The following is an 18,196-nucleotide window of genomic DNA, read 5'->3' as shown; positions in this document are numbered from 1 at the left end:
GAGGGGTACAAATAACTTTCCTTATAATTACTCTGTGAGGTAAGTAGATATAGGAAAAGGTACATGACTAATTGCCAAGTAAGGGACCTTGTTTAGTACCATGAGATCAGAGGAAGAAAGCTGAGTAGATAGGAATGAGCCCTGGATTTCAAATCAGAGGGTTTGGGTTCAAATCTTGACTGCTACCTTCTACCTATGTAAACACTTGCAAACCACGTTCTCTCTCTAGGCCTCAAATTCCTAGTCCATAAAATGAGGAGGCAGGAAAAGATGACCTCTTATCTAAGTCTTCTTGCAGGTTAGCATTTAGCCCATTCATTCATAGATTTGGTTCTGGAAAGAACCTCAGAAAGTCATCCAGCAAAACTCCCTCTTTTTGGGATAGGAAAAGTAAGTTAAGTGACAGCTACAAATCAAGTAACTTGCCCAAGGTCATATGAGATGAGTGGATGGCTCAGGAGGAGAAGGAAGTCTGGTGACCTGCACAGCTGTCCCTCACTCAAAACAAAGTCAAGTGCAAGTCATGTCATTATTTCTCTGATGTCATGGTCTTAGAAAACTAAAGATGAACGCAACAATGTGATGAGCAGAGATGGTGACAGTTTCTCTGACTCCGAAGTCAACTTTCTTTCTTCTGCACTAATATGTGATGTTAGATGTGTCAAATCCCACTTCTGGCACTTAACACCTAATTGACCTTGGATAAGTCACAGAACCTTCATGAGCTTCTGTTTCCTCAAATATAAAACTGAAGTGATTGGTCTATATGGCCTCTGAGGTCCTTCCCAACTCTAGATCTTTGATCCTCTGAAGGGGGGAAGATTACTCAGTGTGGCAGTGAATGGGCCTAGAAGGCTTCATTCCCATCTCATCCCCCCTTGATGAACACAGATAGTTGGCTCTATCTGATCACCACCAGGTAATTTTTCTTTACTTTTTCTTAGGCTAAATATGTCTGGAACCTGAAAAACTAGAATGTACTTCCAATGGCAACCAAATTTCAATGAAGAAAAAAATAATGGCAAAAAGCATCAGAGGCAGCTTGAACTAATCATTACCTACCATTCTTTCAGAGAGCCTAGAACATTATTTTCATCAAGTGCCTGAGCTTTCAAGGCAGTATTTGATTTTTTATTTGTTTGTTTTAATCAAGGAAGATGAAAGTACATGCACCGAAAGAGACAAGACAGCTCTGAGAGGTATGACTATTCCAAAGCTTCCACAGTAATGTGAGTAATGGAAGCTGAGAATTCCAAAGGAAGGAGGAGTCTGGTGATAAGCAGTATACCCAAACAGGATGAAAGGGGATCACTTGACCATTTTAAGAACCTCATAAATCAATCCTGGGCAGGTATTTGGTCTATGAGGCTCTTGGAGTTTCCAGAAGCATAACACATTCCTATTGAGCCAGTGCTACCTTTTATCAGCGGGAGCTAGGAGATGCAGTAGACAAAGTGGTGGTCTTCCTGACCTCAGACATTCGGTAGCTGTGTGATCCTGGGCAAGAGTCAAACAACCTATGCCTCTGACGTAGGGGTGGAGAACTTTTGGCTTCGAGGTCATGTGTGGCCCTCTAGGTCTTCATGTGCGGCCCTTTGACTGAATCCAAACTTCATAGAACAAATCTCCTTAATAAAAGGATTTCTTCCTGTGAAATTTGGACTCAGTCAAAAGGATTTTTTTTTGTAAAATTTGGACTCCATCAAAATGATGGGGAAGACCTTGAGGCTACAGCTTCCCCACCCCTGCTCTAATACCTCTAACCCTTTGCCTGTCTCAATTTTCTCAACTGTAAAGTGGGGTTAATAACAGTACCTACCTCACAGGGTTGTTGTGAGCATCGAATGAGTTAACATTGAAAGCACTCTGCAAACTTCAGGTGCTATAGAAATGCTAGTTACTATTGGTGTTGTTAACATTATTATCTCTCTCCTTTCAGGTGATCAAAAACCTTTCAGGGAGAACTTTGGCAAAAAGAGGAAGGTCACAGCATTCTGGGAGTAATAACTGATGGAGGAAGGGTTCATCATTACTGCATTTCCTAGATCTGGGGCATTCTACATAAGGTCCATTTATGTCTTGGGGCAAGTCCATTTAGCCCTATCTTATCCTCAAAGAAGATGGAGGGTTTTAAATACCCTGCCTGGAGTTTGGGAAGAGGTAAATGAGATGGGACAACAATGCCAAGATGATATTTCTGTAGTCCCTCAAGGTTTGTAAAGCACTTTACATGACCTTAATCCGCGTGCTTTTATAGAGGGGGAAACTGAGATTTAATGAGGTTAAGTTATTTGTTCATGGGTCAAAATATAGTAAATATCAGTTGGGGCTCAAATCTAGGTCTCTCCTGATCCCTAATTTCACAAGTTTTCTACTACAAGTTTCATGCTTCTCATGAAAGAATCTCAGCCTAATGTATTTAGAGATAAGTTAGCCCTCTCCTTCACTGAAGACAAATCATGAAATCACAAACCATAGATTTTGAGCTGGAATACTTTCCAAGTGACACAGTTCCACCCCCTCACTTTACAGACGGGAGGCTAAGACTTGAGGATGTTAAGGGACTTAACCAACGTTATACAGGTAATGTATAGGGCTGGAATTTGAACCCAGTGCCAGACTAGAATAATGTTCCTTTCCTTCTCTTCAGCTTAGATTTTCTTCTTACTCTATCTTGCAGTGAAAGAAAAATTCTTCCCTTCTCTCAATACCCTGTTTCTACATTCACCACGTATTTGATGTGTGGGGCTTGGTAAACAGCATGCTAACCTTGGAACTGGGGAGATCTGGGTTCATCTTCTTTCTGCATCAGATTCTTATCAGCTAGGTGAACATGAGCAAATCACTTGACCTCTCTAAGCCTCACACGCCTCAACTATAAAGTGGAGATAATCTTACCTATGTTACTTACTTCACAGTTACTGGAAGGACTGTGTCAGTTATGAATATTACAGCTGTCTGTGGATTGTTTCAAATTTATCCTGTATACAATTTGTTTGTAGATAATTGTTGTCTCCCCTAGTAGGCAGTGAGCTCCTTGAGAGCAGGAAATCTTCTATTTACCTTTCTTTGTATCCCTAGCACTCAGGACAGTACCTAGCACATAGTAGGTGCTTTAGTAAATGTTTACTGACTATTTCTGGATGTGATCACAGCCCAACACGATGTGAGGCAATCAGGTGCCATTTGCTGATGGACTGATTTTTCTCCTTGCTATACATTTCCAAAGTAATCAAGCCCTGTTACCCCACTGGGACCACTGACACTCAGAAGGGGGGGTATTGCCTCATTGCTGTGTGGAGAGGACTCACACTAGGCCTGACCCTGAGGGTAAAGAGGCCTGGGAAAGGAGCAGGAGTCAAGACCCTCAGAATGGGTGGAACCACTAGGTGAAAGGGGAGCCCAGCCAGGGCTATTTTGTCTGTCTACAAGAAAATCAAACATCTGGTCAAGAATGCAAGATTTCTCCCTTCATTATGCCAGAGTACCCCCAGGTGAAAGAAATGTTTGCAGGAAATCATGACTGGAGGACAGGAATCCAATTCTACCTGATTCTCTCGCTTTTTTTTTTTTTTAAGCTCACTTACTTTCTCTCCTCTCTGTAATCATCTCTGACCTTTTTAGCACCCCAGTTCTTCCAAGGTTTCTAACCTGACAAATCTCAGTCTCAGATTAACCCTACCTTTGGTTTCTTTTGTTCCTTTTCTTTCCTGCAGAGCAGGAGAAAGTCTTGGAACTAAGGTAACCTGGCCTCCTATAAACTCACATTTTCCGCAAACAGCTCTACCTAGTTAGCTCTTTCCTAAACTCTTTGGGTACCACAATGTCTGCTCCCAGGTCCCCTCCTGTAGTAGGAATTAAACTAGTTTTTATTGAGGAACAAAAACTCCTCTTTCCCATCTCTTGCTCCTCTCCCTCCCTCCCTCCCTCCCTCCTTTTCTCATCCTCTTTTCACGTTTTTCCTCAATCTCTCTCTCTCCTCTTTCTCTCTCCCTCCCTTCCTCTACTTTCTCTCTCTCCCTCTCTCTTATTCTTTCTCTCACTTACACTCTCCTTCCCTCTTCTCAGTGTCTCTGCTTCTCACTTTCTTCCTTCCTTCCATCTTCTCAGTGTCTCTGTTTCTGTCTCACTTTCCCCTCCCTCTCCTTTTCCCTCCCTCTTGAACACTCTCAGCGCTGATATTTAAATGGTATCCTGCCACCTGACTGCAGAAGAGATAAACACACCCTTTTCTCTGCTCTCACAGCCAGGCATTCAGCAGTTTCTGCCTAGGTTCTTGCTAGTTTCCTAGCTATTCTCATCCCTAGCCAGGCCTTCTTCCTGTTCCTTGTACATGGCTCTCCACCTCCCATCTCCATGTTGTGCAGGCCGTGTGTCCTCTGTGCCTGGAATGCGCTCCCTCCTCACCTCCACCTCATTAAATCCCTGATTTCCTGCACAACTCAGCTGCAGCACCATGTTCTATGGAAGGCTGTTGGCCTTCCCTCCCCATCTCCTCTGGGATGATCTCTTATTTATTGCACCTCTTGTTTGCCTTTGCTAGACTCTAACCTCCTTGAGAGCAGGGGCTGTTTCATTTGTCTCTGCATTCTCCATCTAGCACACAGAAAGCCCTTAATACATGATTGTTGGTTCGTTATCTTGGTAGAGATAACCATGATGTAGGCACCTGGGTAGAGTACTGGACAGAGTCATGAAGACCCGAATTAGACTCACACTTCAGACATCGTAGCTATGTGATACTGGGTAAACCCCTTACCCTCTCTGGGCCTCAATTTCACCTGTAAAGGGAGTGGATTTGAACTGATGATTGCTGTGGTCCTTTCGAGCTTTCTATGATGCCCTGGGTGGCTTAACTTCCTGATTCTGATTCGCCCTACATGTAGCTATCAGAATAATCTCCCACAAATCACTGCTTTCATCAACCTTCCTTCCCTGCTAAAAGACACCCAGTGGCTCAATCTATGAAATCCCAACTCCTTGGTTTGGGCACTTAAGAACTCCATTAAATACTCTTTTTTTTAATCATCTCACCTCTTCCCACTTTGACCCAACCTCATTTTTGTTCTTTGAATTCAACTCCAATATTATGTGCCTACTGTGAGCTAGGGAGGGGTGGTGGACACAGAGAAAGAGGTGATGCCCACCCTGCTTCGCAGGGGCTTTGTAATATAATGTGGATAGGGTGTCAGAAGGTGCACCACTTCCCAAACTGGGCCTGACCATTTCTGTTGGGGGGAGAGGATCAGGCAAGCTTCACAGATAATCTGATAGCTTGTCTGTTCCCATCTTGGTGACTGCACATTCCTTTTACCTTAAAATGCTTTCATTCTTTCCAAGAAACCATAAAATGCTTAAATAAAGTAATTCATATTTACATAGCACTTGATGGCTTGGTCAGTGCCTCCTAATGGCCCTAGGAGGTCAACAGTATAAGTGTGATCATCCTTATTTAACAGATGAGGAAATTCAGGCTAAGTGACTCCTTCATGGTCACCTGGATGGTTAGTGCCAGACTTTAGTCCTTTGACTAACATGCCAGTACTTCTACTGCTTCCCATGAGGGGACATTACTCTAACACTCCTGGGATGTTCTCCAACAATTATTTGTCCCCTGGGGCTAGTATGCTTCTTGGGTACAGAGTCTCCTTGACCCCACACCCTTCATTTGATCATGTGATCGTTTATTTTGTGTGTGTGTGTGTGTATGTGTGTGTGCATGTGTCTGAGAGAGAGAGACAGAGAGAGTTGTAGTGGAAAAGGGGAGGAGAAACAAGGAGATGAGAGGGGAAAAGGGGAGAGTCAGGAAGCAGATAGCTCACAGGAAGGACCTTAGAGGTCATCTAGTCCAACCCTTCATTTTATAGATGAGTAAACTGAGGCCCAGAAAAGTTAAGTGGTTTAAGTCACACAGGTAGCAAGGAGGAGGGCTGGAGTTTGAACCAAGAACCTCAGCCTCTTTCCTTTGCACTTCACTCTCTGTAACGGGGGCATCTGTGTTTCTGTAGCTTCTTTTCAGAAGTCCTCCTGCATCCCTTTAGCTCCTAGTCATGTAGGCATGTTGAGTCTGTGGAAACCACACGGGGTCCTTTTTCCCTTTCTACTCTGGCATGTTCATTTCTTCAAAAGGGGAGAGGCAAAAACCACCACTGGCTCTTTGTGGAAGATTTTTATAGATCATCCTGCATCGGATTCATCTTAAGCCTAAGCCAATTAAACTTCAGAGAAATTCTTTTGTCCACTAAGAGCACAAAAAGATGAAAAAACAATTTTGGACAGTGCTGAATTTGGCTGGGATGGGTGACCGCAGGGGATTTGGATATGAGGCATATACCCTAATGCCTGGGAAAGTGAGATCCTCATGCTAATGTTCTAGGAATGCTTCACCCAGCACATCACACTCCCAGAGGCATCACTTTCTCTGTGCCCAATTCCTTCCACCATGTTGGAAATTCACGATGGTCTCATCGTGAAGAAAAAAGAACAACAGTCTTGGACTCAGGAGACCTAGTTTTGAAGCCCAGATCTGACATTTAAACCCCATGTGACCGTAGACAAATCAAGCAAGAAAGTATTTGTTAAGAATTTCCTCTGTGTCAGACTGTGCTAAATACCAAGGAATACAAAAATAGGCAAAAACACAATACCTGCCTTAAAGAAGTTTGCAATCCAATAGGTGAAACAATGTGTAAACAACTGAGTAGAGCTTAGATACCCAGAGTAGAAGGAAGGTGTTCTTGAGGAGGCATTAGCAGCTAGGGTGACCAGAGAAGACCTCTTGGAGGAGATGGTATCTGAGCTGAGTCTTTGAGTAAGAAAGGGAATTTGAGTGAGTTAGGGAAGATAAGAGGTAGAGAAAAAGGGGAAGAGCATTCCAAGCAAAGGTGACAGCTAGTGCAAAGGTATGGAGAAAAAAGAAAGAGTATCGTGTTTAAGGAACTACAAGTAGGCGGGTGTAGTTGGATTATGGGGTTCCTGGAGGTGGAACATAGTATAAGAAGACTGGAAAGGTAGAAAGGAGACAGGTTAGGAAGAGCTTTAAAAGTCAAACAAAGGAGCTCTTATTCAAACCAAAGTTCAAAGGGAGCCATTAGAACTCACTGAATGGGGGGACAACACAGGGGAATGAGCATCGCCTTAGAAAAATCACCCTGGCTGCTAACTGCAGGATATATTGAAATAGAAAAAGACAAGTCAGAAAGACTAGTTACTAGGCTACTGAAATAGTCTAAAAGAGAAATAATGAACGCTCTGTGACTGGAGAGAAGGGGGCATATATAATAGACATTAAGATGGCAGAAGTGACAAGATTTGGCAACAGATTGGATATATGCAGTGCATGAGATTGAGGAGTTAAGGATGACAGTGAGATTGTGAGCCTAGGTAACTGAGAGAATTGTGGTGTCTTTCACAGTAAGAGGGAAGTTAAGGGTGGGGGGTTGGGAAATGAGCTTTGTTTTAGACATGTGAGATGTTTATGGGACATCCAGTTTGAGATGTAAGTTGGTGATGTGGGGCTACAGTTTAGGAGAGACAATTAGACACGGGGGTGGATATATAGATCTAAAAAATCATTTGCATAGAGTTGATAAGTAAACCCATAAGAGCTGAGGGGATCAACAAGAAAGATAATATATAGAGAGAGAAGAGGGCCCAGGACAGAGAGTTGTGGCACAATTACAGTTAGAGGGCATGACATGGAGGAAGAAACAACAAAGCATAATGAGAGATACAGGTGAAACATAGAAGAGGAGGAGAATCAGAATGTAGGAGTGTCACAAAAGCCTAGACAGGGAAGAGGATTCAGGAGAAGTGGTCAATGGCGTCAAATGCTTTAGAAAGGCCAAGAAGGTTCAGGGTTGAGAAAAGGTCATTAGATTTGGCAGTGAAAACATCACTGGTAACTGGAGAGGGACATTTTATTTGAATGATGGGGATGGAAGCCAGATTGCGGAGGGGATTAGAAGGGAATGAGAGGAGCAGAAGTAGAAGGGATATGTATTGATGGCTTACTCTAGGGGTTTAGATGTGAAGGGGAAAGGAGGTATGGGACAGCAACTAGAAGGTTAGTCATTTCCCTTCTGTGAGCCTCAACTTCTTCATCTGTAAAATGGGAAGTACTAGTCATAGTGTCTCTGAGATAAAGAATAAATGCTTCTGTTTGCTTTTAAAGCCCCACAGAATCCTGACCCTTGACTATTTTTCTAGACTTACTGGACATCACTTCTCCTCCTACATTCTATGATCTTTCTGTTCCTAACACTGGATGCTCCATCTCCTGTTTCCACAACTTTACAGCAGTTGTCCCACATGCCTTCCCTACCTCTACCTCATAGAAACACTTTCATTCTCTAAGGTGCAGTTCAAACTCTACTTTCTGAGTGAAGCCTTTCCTGATCTCCCAACTGCTAGTATCCTCCCTCCCAAACTACAGTATATCTTATCTTATCATGTCACATCCTGTCATATCATATCATACCATATATTATTTCATTTATTTGTTCCTTTGGGTTAAGGTAAATATGCAAATATTTCTGAGGGAGGTACCATATTATTACCAGAAGGGTGGTGGCTCTTTTGAGCCTTTCCAAATGACAGTTGGTCTGCAGACCTCTACTCTTAAAGGGCAGAAAGGGTGTGGAGGAAGAATCCTCCCTCCTTAAGTATGAGATCCTTAAGTTAGAGATCACCATACATACATCGGGCACCAAAGAGTGACTGTGTATATGATGGGAAAGGCCACTAAAAGCATGGTCTCCTAAGTGGGGTTCAGGGTACTCATTAGTGGGGATATGGCCCTATCCCAAGGAGGGTATGCGCTATCGTTTGGCAGGTGGAAAGACAGGTAACATCCCACCTTCACTATGATAGCCAATCCTAGGGCTTGTCTCCAATACAATCATACCTACCATTATTCACCAAGACTTCCACTTTGCCAACTCCCTCCACATATAACTTCACCCTTTTCTATGTTGGGGGTCAGCCCCTCAAAGCAGTTATAACCTAATCCCCATCTGGGCATCCATTATAGCAGCTGCACAGTGCCATTGGGAAAATTCACACCCATCCCTGCTCCCCAGATGATCTAGTGGCCATAGTGGGCAACTCTAGGAAAGCAAGCTCTGCTTTCTGGGCTATGACTGGTAAGGCCCCAACCTCTCCATTTTTCATTTTGGATAGGAGAGAGTGAAGTACAAAGGATGAACAGCCATGGATGTCTTGTGATCCGGATGGAACGTCTCATTACATTATTTTTCCTCCTTAACCTAATCATCTTCTCTAACAGAGCTGAAGGCACCACCATTCCTCTAGTTACCCAGGTTGATGTCATCTTCCACTTGTCACTTTCCCTAATCCCATATCTGGGCACATGTAATCACTAGTCAGATTTCTGCCCCCACATCTCCACTCTCTGTGCTCAAAAAGCCAGCACTGTAGTTCAGACCATCAACCTCTCACTTGGAATGTTGCAATAGCCTCCTCATCTCTCCATCCTCCACTCAGATGCCAAAGTGCAATTTCCTGAAGCACAAGTCTGACCATGCCACACCCTTCCCTTTCAATAAACCGTGGTTCTTATTATCTCTGGTATCAAATATTATTTCATCTTTATCTCATCCTTTTAAATGTCTACTTTTAATATAAATTGTGCAGTGTACATAATTAGTAGCACAGTATGATACATATATAATTTATAAACAAACATATGTAGGTATAAAAAGCCATTACAGAGGTATTGTATTGTATAGAGGTATTGTAGAGGTGGTATAGAGTATAATCAAAAATAATTAGAGACCACTGTGGTAGAAGTTAAGCTTTGTCTGAGGTTGTCCCTTTTTAATGCCTCTGTAAACTATGTCAAGACACTTCCGGTAAGTCAATCTCCTAAGCAGAAGTCTTAGAACTTCAGAGTTCCAAATCCTATACCTGGATAGGAGCCTACCTCCCTTCCCTACAGCATCCTTGACAAGACACTGTCCAGACTCTGCTTGAAGATTTCCAGTAATGGAGAACTTACTATTTTCCCAAGGCAGTAAATTCCATTTTTGGATTGCTCTGGCTACTAAGAAAATTTTTACTTTTATCAAGTTAAATCTGCCTTTGTACAATTCCCAGGCCTTATTTCTAGAACTGTCCCTAGGCCCAAGCAGAACAACATTTACACATGATAGCCCCCTCAGATATTTGATGGCAGTGATCATTGACTACCCACTTCCCCTTGGATCTTCTCGTCTAGGTTAAACATCACCTGTGGATCCTGGTAGAGCAGTTGCCAGTGTCTTCACCCTTCTGGCTACCCCCTTTCAAGCATATTCTGGCTTGTCCACGTTCAACTTAAAACACTGTCCCCTGAACTGACCATATACTTCAGCTATGGCCTGATGAGGGCTGAGGGCAATGGAGCCATTCATTACCCACTTTGCTATGGACAACATCCTTCTATAATACTCCTAAAATCACCCTGCTCATTGTGGCTATGTTACAATGGTGCCTTGGCAGGGATTTGCGACTTTATTGTCCATGTCCTTTTTGCAATATCCAGCAGTAGCTATACATGGCATCTTTACCAGTACTTTTGCATGTTACTTTGATGTTTAAATGGCACTTTATATGTATTCCAGTAAATGCCATTTTATTAGATTTGGTCCATCATTCTAGTCTGCTGAAATAACTCTGGATCCAGATAGCCATCCACGGTGTTAATTATATCTCCTAGTCACTCTCAAACTATTGCTGCTCTGTCTCCCTTTCTGGAAAAGAAATAAAACTTCAGGTTACAGTACAAGGAAAATACCCAAATGCCTTGACAAAAGAGATTCTGCTTGTAAACATGAAATCTAATAGCAAATGTTATGGTTTTTTTTTTTTAAACCCCTATTTTTGTGTTATTTGAGGTCTCTCAGTAGTTGAAGGAAGCCAGTAGTCTTTTCTCCTTGCTTGGAACACAGGGATACTAATCAATTGTTTGACCAATAAGTATTTTAAAGCAGCTGTTATATAATCAAGCACATTCTGACAGGCTGTCTCACAGCAATCTAGGCTGGGCAACAATGTGAGTGGTTAGTCCTAAAACATCTGTGATGCCAAACAAAAGACCAAAGCTAAAAGATTTCAGCTCTTTTTGCCTAACTAGAATTTTCTTACAATAGGGAAAAACGAAGGATTGGAGAAAATGTCCCCTGATCTCAAGCGAGTGATTTTGACATGGTGGGCTTCTGGGTCACTGATAAGAAGGGCAGTCACCATCAATGCTGCATCTTTGATAATGCTGGAATGTAACATGAGAGACTCCAAAACGGCCCTCAGAGAAGATACAAGATAGTGCTGTGGCTTCCAAATAAGAGGTCAGACAAAAGAGGAGAAAGAACTTTAAACCTTTGACTTTCCTAGGGCCCCATTTCCCATCAAGGAGAGACAGGGAAAAAAATAGATGTTAGCCCAATTCAACTGCAGTCCCTCTGTAACTCTAAGTATTACCTGTCTGAAGACCTTCTTAGACAGATTAAAACCACTTTGTGACAAGAGAAAATGATGCTCTAGGAAGACAGCTAAAGGAAAATATGGTAGAAAGACAGCTGGATATGCAGTCAGAAGACATGGGTTCTACCAGGACCATCACTTTCTACCTGAGGTTCTGTGTGCAAAGGTCACTTCATCTTTGAGTCCGTTTCTTCACTGATAAAATGAGGATGATAACCCACCTGCACTGTATTCCTCCAAGGATTTTCTGAGGCTCAGGTAAAATATGTATAGTGTTTTGTAAACCATTAAAGATCATATAATAATAGCTAGCAATTTTACATAGTGCATTAAAGTTTAAAAAGCATTATATATGTGTGTGTATATTATATATATTTGTATGTATGTACACAGTCTCATTTCCTCACAACAACCCTGGGAGCCAGGTGTTCTTATCATTCTCATTTTGCTGATGAGGAAACAGATAAATGGGAGGGTAGTGACTTGCCTAGGATGGCACAGCTAGTAAGTGTCCCAGGCTGGATTTGAACTTGGGGATTCTAGACCTGGTACTCCACCCACTGGACCCTCTAATTGCCTCTTATCATTATATAATAGGAACCCACAAATGAGATGGTACAAAACACCCAAATTCAAGAAAATGGGAGGCTCCTTATAGTGGGTATATACTTAAGTCAGACAAAGACTTGTCTTATTCTTCTGAGGTATTTTACTGAATTATCCCAATGAGAAATTGAATTTTGGTTTGAAGAGTAAAACCAAAGAAATTTCTCCAGATTTGGACCCACAGAGCCTTGCATTTATTTGATATTTGGACTATAGGTCTTAGCCGTTCATATTTTGGCTAGCCTTCTTCAGATTTGGAGATTTTCTGCCACATCATAGCTAGCAGCCTCAGCCCTTTCGCAAACTGACAGCTAGAATATGGCCAAAGATCTCCATTCATGCTGTCATTCTACCTAGTCCTTGGCTCTATATGGGGACATGGAAGGGAGAGGAGTCCACTCTGACTTTCTCTTTGAAAAGAGAATTGCTTTCTGCATATAAAGTACAGAGGTGGAACCTTGCAGATGAAAAGTTCAATACCTGTTTCTGAAAGGGGCAAAAAAAAAAAAAAAAAGGAAAACATTGCATGTAACTGCTCTATTCTGTTCATAAAGTTCTTTCTCCTCCTTCTCATTGTGATGAATTACTTTATGGCCATTGAAAGAAGTCCATAGTCCCATCTATGGATCAGAGAATGGAGCAAGAGCTAGATGTGTGAATTCAACAGTGTAATCTGAAGCCAAAGAGTGTGTATTCCTGTATAAGACATATTCATATTGCAAAGCAACGTGATTATAGACAAAAAACTAGCTTCAGAGGTAGGAAGACCTGGGTTCAAGTTCCACCACAAACATATAAGTAGCTGTGTGTCCCTCAGCAAATTGCATACCTTCCTAGTGCACCAAGTGGTTTCCTAAGACTGTTCCATCACAGACGAGTTGAGAATCTCAGTCAGTAGAAGAGGTTTTTACACAGAGATTTCCTTCCACCAGTGAAACATTAAGTCCAGACAAAAAGCAAGATTAAAAATATAAGTGCTGTTACGTAAACATGCCACTGGGCATGAGCACAAGAGTTACCTACCTAGAATTTGGACTTCATGGGTAATTCCATAAACGTCTATCAGGGCCCAAAGGGGTCCAGAGACTTTAATGCCACAGTGAAACAGTATGGGGTCCTCGTCATTGATACTATAAAACACTCTCCCATGACGGTCAACCCAGTAGGCCAGAACATTGTCCCTCAGTGCAAATCTCTCTGGCAAAGCTTTGGCCCAGTAGCCTGGCCTAGTCACCAGGTCCGGGCAGGCGTACTTTGGTATGTCATCAGAGTTCATCTGGGATGGGTCATGGATGGTGAAGCCAAAACGGAGTGCCCCGCTCCATCCGTGGTGCACAGCCACCAGCTTAAGTCGCACTTTCTCATAAAGGTGGATGGGTCTGTTGGTGAAGGTGACTCCATTGCAGAAACTGTTCCTTCGGGTGGCCTTGCGGGAGTGAGAATCCAGGCGTACATTCTTGCCTTTGGCCTGGGGGTGGAAACGTGGGGGCTCAGTAATTGCCAGGATAGAGCGTCGATCATGGCTACTGGTGGGCAGCGCATAGCAAGGCCGATTGGATAACAAACGAGACTGGTGACTTGTGTCTGCAAAACATGCAGAGAAAAATCATATTAGCTTAAAAATAAATGAATGCATAAATGAACAAAGAAATGAATCAAACCAGACCATTACAGATGAGCTCCTGGAACTCACTGAGAGGTGTTCTGCTATAAGCATTGGAGGACTCTGGGCTCTATAAAACATGTTTCAGGGATACAACGGGTAGCTTACATTTCTTATTACATCATGGTGCACTGGAAAGAGCACTGGCCACAACACCTAGAGAGACTTGGGTTCCAACTCCAAGCTCTGACATTTAGCAGCTTTGTGGTCCCCAACAAGTCTTGGAGACTCCATTTCCTTATCCATAAAACTGGGGTAATAATACTTTCATTACCCACTTCACAGACTTGCTGCAAGTAAATGCACCTGTAAAACTTATTAATAATATGACAGTCCAGAGAGGCAGCCATGCCATAGAAACAAGAGCAGGATATAGAAGGGGGAATATACCAAATGCCTGGGACACTTTAGCTTCTAAAATGATTCTAAGGCTAGGAAGGACCCTGGTTCAAGGTGCATAATGTGACCTAGACACATCTGTGGGTTATTACTCCTTTGAGGCTATTCCCAGATGTATGCATTCTCTCCCTCTTGCCCACTTGTTATGCCCCTATACCCTTGGCAATCTCCTGCTTCAGTGCAATGATGATACTGCAGTTGATAAAAGAAATGAAATGATTCTATAACAACAGTAAACTACTCACATATATATTTCTAGATTTACTAATACCTTCCTAACCGTCTTGTGAAGAGATTGTTGTGGCACAGAAGTTAGGAAGACTTCAAATCCAGACTCAGATCCTTACTGGCCGTGTGACCCTTGGCAAGCCACTTAACTCAGTCTGCCTCAATTTCCTCATCTGTAAAATGGAGAAAATAATAGCACCTACCTCCCAGGGTTGTTGTGAGGATCAAATGAGATAATAACTGGAAAGCATTTAACACAGCGCCTGGTACATAGTAAGCATTACACAAATGCTAGCTGTTATTATTATCATATTTTGCAAATGAGAAAACTAAGCCTCAGAGATTAAGTGACTTGCCCAGGGTCCTGCAGCTAGCCAGTCTCAGGGATGGACCACGAGTACTTATTCCAACCATTTTATGTACCACTCTTGATGTAGATGGGTAATTGAGTTCCATACTGTTGGCAGTAACATTTTTTGATTAACCAGTGCTTGCCAAGATGAAGTCGGGAACTTGGTTTGGAAGATCCTGGAAGGGGCCTTCTGTTGTTGTGTAGTCAATTGGTCATATCTGACTCTTTATTCCCCATTTGGGATTTTCTTGGCAAAGATACTGGAGTGGTTTGCCATTTTCTTTTCCAGTGGATTAAAGCAAACAGAGGTTAAATGACGTGCCCAGGGTCACATAGCTAGTAAGTATCTGAGACCAGATCTGAACTCAGGTCTTCCTGTGACTAGGTCTAGGGCTCTAGCCACTGAGTCACCTAGCTGCCTCTAAAACATCAAATCCCAACCCTGGAGGAAATAGCCTCCTTGTGACTGTTTGCAGTTAGATGGATGAGTAAACAGTGCAAGCTAAACTCCTTGGGACAAAAGAGAAACACAACAAACCCTACAGCGACTGCAGCAACAGAGTGTAGAGACAGATAACATCCCGGGAACTGAGATTACTCTGAATTGTCAAATCTTACTAATTTATTAAAAAGCTGTATCTGGGGATAATTCCTGACTCTAAAGACTTCATAAAGAAAGGACCATATGAGAGAATGAAATCCAATAACTTCTTTATGTCAAGGCTCTGAGAAAAACCACATTTTAAAAATAACATGAATGCCACAGATTCATTACCCTCTGTTCCACATGTTCCAAATGATTTAAAAGAAATTCCACAGCAGATTCATTGTGACAAAACATTAATTGTTGTCAAGTTGGTTGGCAGCACAGGGAAGCAGAAGGAGTTTTCAATCTGAAGAGGTTTGATCCTCTGCTCCACCATCTACCATTTCTACCACCTCACATTTCTATATTGCTTTAAGATACACAAAATACTTAACATACAAGAGCTCATTTCATCCTCACAACAATCCATGTTATTATTCCCATTTTACAGATGAGAAAATGGAGGCTCAGACAAGTTAAATAACTTGCACAGGTCACAGTAAGAAGGGTGACCTCATGAGGAAGAATTTACATCTAGTTCTTCCTGACTTCTTGGTCTGGTGTTCTATCCAGCAAATCTGAGATATCAAACACACAGCCTGCAGTTAAGCAATACTCCTCAGTGATGCTCCAACCAGATTAAAATATAATTAGGAAATATTTAACAAATATATAAGAATACAATAGAATATAGATAATGTTAATATGTGGTTTTCTAAGTCAATATGCAGTCTGCAGGGACCTTTATATATGGTTTAGTGGTCCTATTTCCATTTCTATGTGAGGCAGCTAGGTGGTACAGTTGATAGAGCACTGGGTCTAGAGTCAGGAAGACCTAAGTTCAAAGCTGACCTCAGACACCAGCTGTGTGACTTTTGGCAAGTCACTTAACCCCTGTTTGTCTTAGTTACCTCATCTGTAAAATGGGGATAATAACAACACTTACCTCCTAAGGTTGGTGTGAGGATCAGATGAGATCATAATTGTAAAGCATTTAGCACAGTGCCTGGTATATAGTAAGCACCATATAAACACTGGATGTTATGTGAGTCTGACATCTCTGCCCTATACCATTCACTGCCTTGGCTACCAGAACACTTAACCTCATTGAACCTCAGTTTCCTTGTCTATAAAACAGAGGTGCTGGAAAGGGTGATCTCTATGGTCCTTCCAGCTCAAAATCCTCTGATGCTATGAACTATTATTATCCATTGAGTTTAAAGATAGCTGTCCTTATGGCAATGATGATGCATATACATTTGACCAAAGGGAAGAATACAGAACCAGTTATCTTTCCTAAAGGAACGCCTTTATGCACTAAGAAGATTACCCCTTGACTCTTCCATTTGTGAACGTAAAAGGTAGGTTGGTCAGTAAACGGAGCTATAGAAATGTAGTTCAATAAGACTGCTGTGAATGTGTTTTGTAAACCTTCAAGTGCTAAAATATAAATGCAAGCTATAAAACAGATGAGAAAGCCTTTACAGTCTGCCCCTCTCCCAAAGCCTTCCTTATCTCTTACCTTCAGAGCCAAACTCTCTTGCCACCCCCAAAAGGAAACCTTTCCAGATCTCTGGGTTCCTATACTCACATGTCCCCCTCATGAGGTTCAGACTAGCTAATGTATGTAAAGTGCTTTGCAAACCCTGAGGCTCTATAAAAATGTAAGCTGTTATTACTATAGGATCAATGACCTTGTGCTTAATTTGGATAGAAGGGGGAAAGAAAGGGGCAGGGAAGGGAACCACACTGTTTTAAGAGTCAGTTAGACTTGAGTTCTAACATTGGCTCTGTCATTCACCAGTTACTTGACTCCGGACAAGTCATGTGCTTTCTTTGGTCCTCAGTTTCCTCCTATGTAAAAGAAGGGGTTAGGACTAGATCATGGCTCTAGAGCTGGAAAGGACTGCAGAAAACATACAGTCCAACCTCATCTTTTAATAGTAGAGGAACTGAATCACAAGGAGGATAAGTCACTTGCCTAAGGCCACACAGGTAAGGAGCATCCGGGATGGGACTGGAACCCGGGCCCGCAAGCTCCAGGGCCTGTACTCTTTCCACTGCATCCCAGTTCTACCATTTTGCGATGATTCCCTGCAATTTTATCACACCTATCAAGGGTTTCCCTCTTTAGGGCTAAGATCTGTGGGCTGGCAAATCAGACAGAACCACAAATAAACTGAATTTGGGAGTGGGTGGAAAAGTTAGCTGGTTTCTTTGAGCTTCTTCCACCATTCTACCCCCCACCTCCCTCCCCAGCCCAGCTCCTCACATAGCCAACACCCAGGAAAGTATGCTATTATTTCATATTACCTATGAGAAAAGCACAGTTCCTTTATTTATTTATAATGTAGGTCTTTTCTAGAAGGAACACCTGTCGGGAATCATTTTTAATGAAATCCTGCTCAGTGTGAGTCTGAAGAGGCTTTATATACAAGCAACAAGCAGCTCCTTCTGTTAAGCTTATAGATGTTGGCTGTTTTGTTTTTTGGGTTTTTTTTTTCCAAAGGGTTTTGCCAATCTACTAGAATAAATTTGTCTCCTAATCTTCACCATTGCTTTAGGCTCAGTATGCTTTCCTCTCTCCCCACCCCACATCCACTCCTTTAATCCTTAAGATATTTTCTACATCAAATCACACTCCCAGACCCTGGAAGGTTAAAGAGGAGGACGCCAACTTGGGCAGTGATAATTATCGCAGGTTCCCCTGGTGTTCTGGCGTTCTCCTGTTCAGGGTGTTTAGATTTCCATTTTAAAAGCAAAAGTCATAATAAATGAAAGTAAAGAACACAATAGGGCAGTAATCACCAAAAAGGGAATGACATTCTCCTCGGTAATGAAAGGCTGCTGCTTTGTATCTTGATTTACCAGCACACTAATC

The 18,196-nt window shown here is 42.2% G+C and overlaps 1 protein-coding gene across 1 annotated transcript in view; it reads right to left on the bottom strand.

The window, feature by feature from the left end:
- NEURL1B (neuralized E3 ubiquitin protein ligase 1B) overlaps positions 1-18,196 on the bottom strand; it is a 67,388-nt gene that overhangs the window by 17,577 nt on the left and 31,615 nt on the right. The window contains exon 2 of the mRNA XM_072630978.1: positions 13,111-13,671. Within this exon, the coding sequence (XP_072487079.1) occupies positions 13,111-13,671 (561 nt within the window). The remainder of the gene's footprint in view (positions 1-13,110; positions 13,672-18,196) is intronic.

This window comes from Notamacropus eugenii, chromosome 1 (genome assembly GCF_028372415.1).
Source record: "Notamacropus eugenii isolate mMacEug1 chromosome 1, mMacEug1.pri_v2, whole genome shotgun sequence".
In the NCBI taxonomy this organism is placed as follows: domain Eukaryota; kingdom Metazoa; phylum Chordata; class Mammalia; order Diprotodontia; family Macropodidae; genus Notamacropus; species Notamacropus eugenii.
The sequence above is the reverse complement of the archived record's forward strand: the minus strand, read 5'-3'. Positions and strand labels throughout refer to the sequence as shown.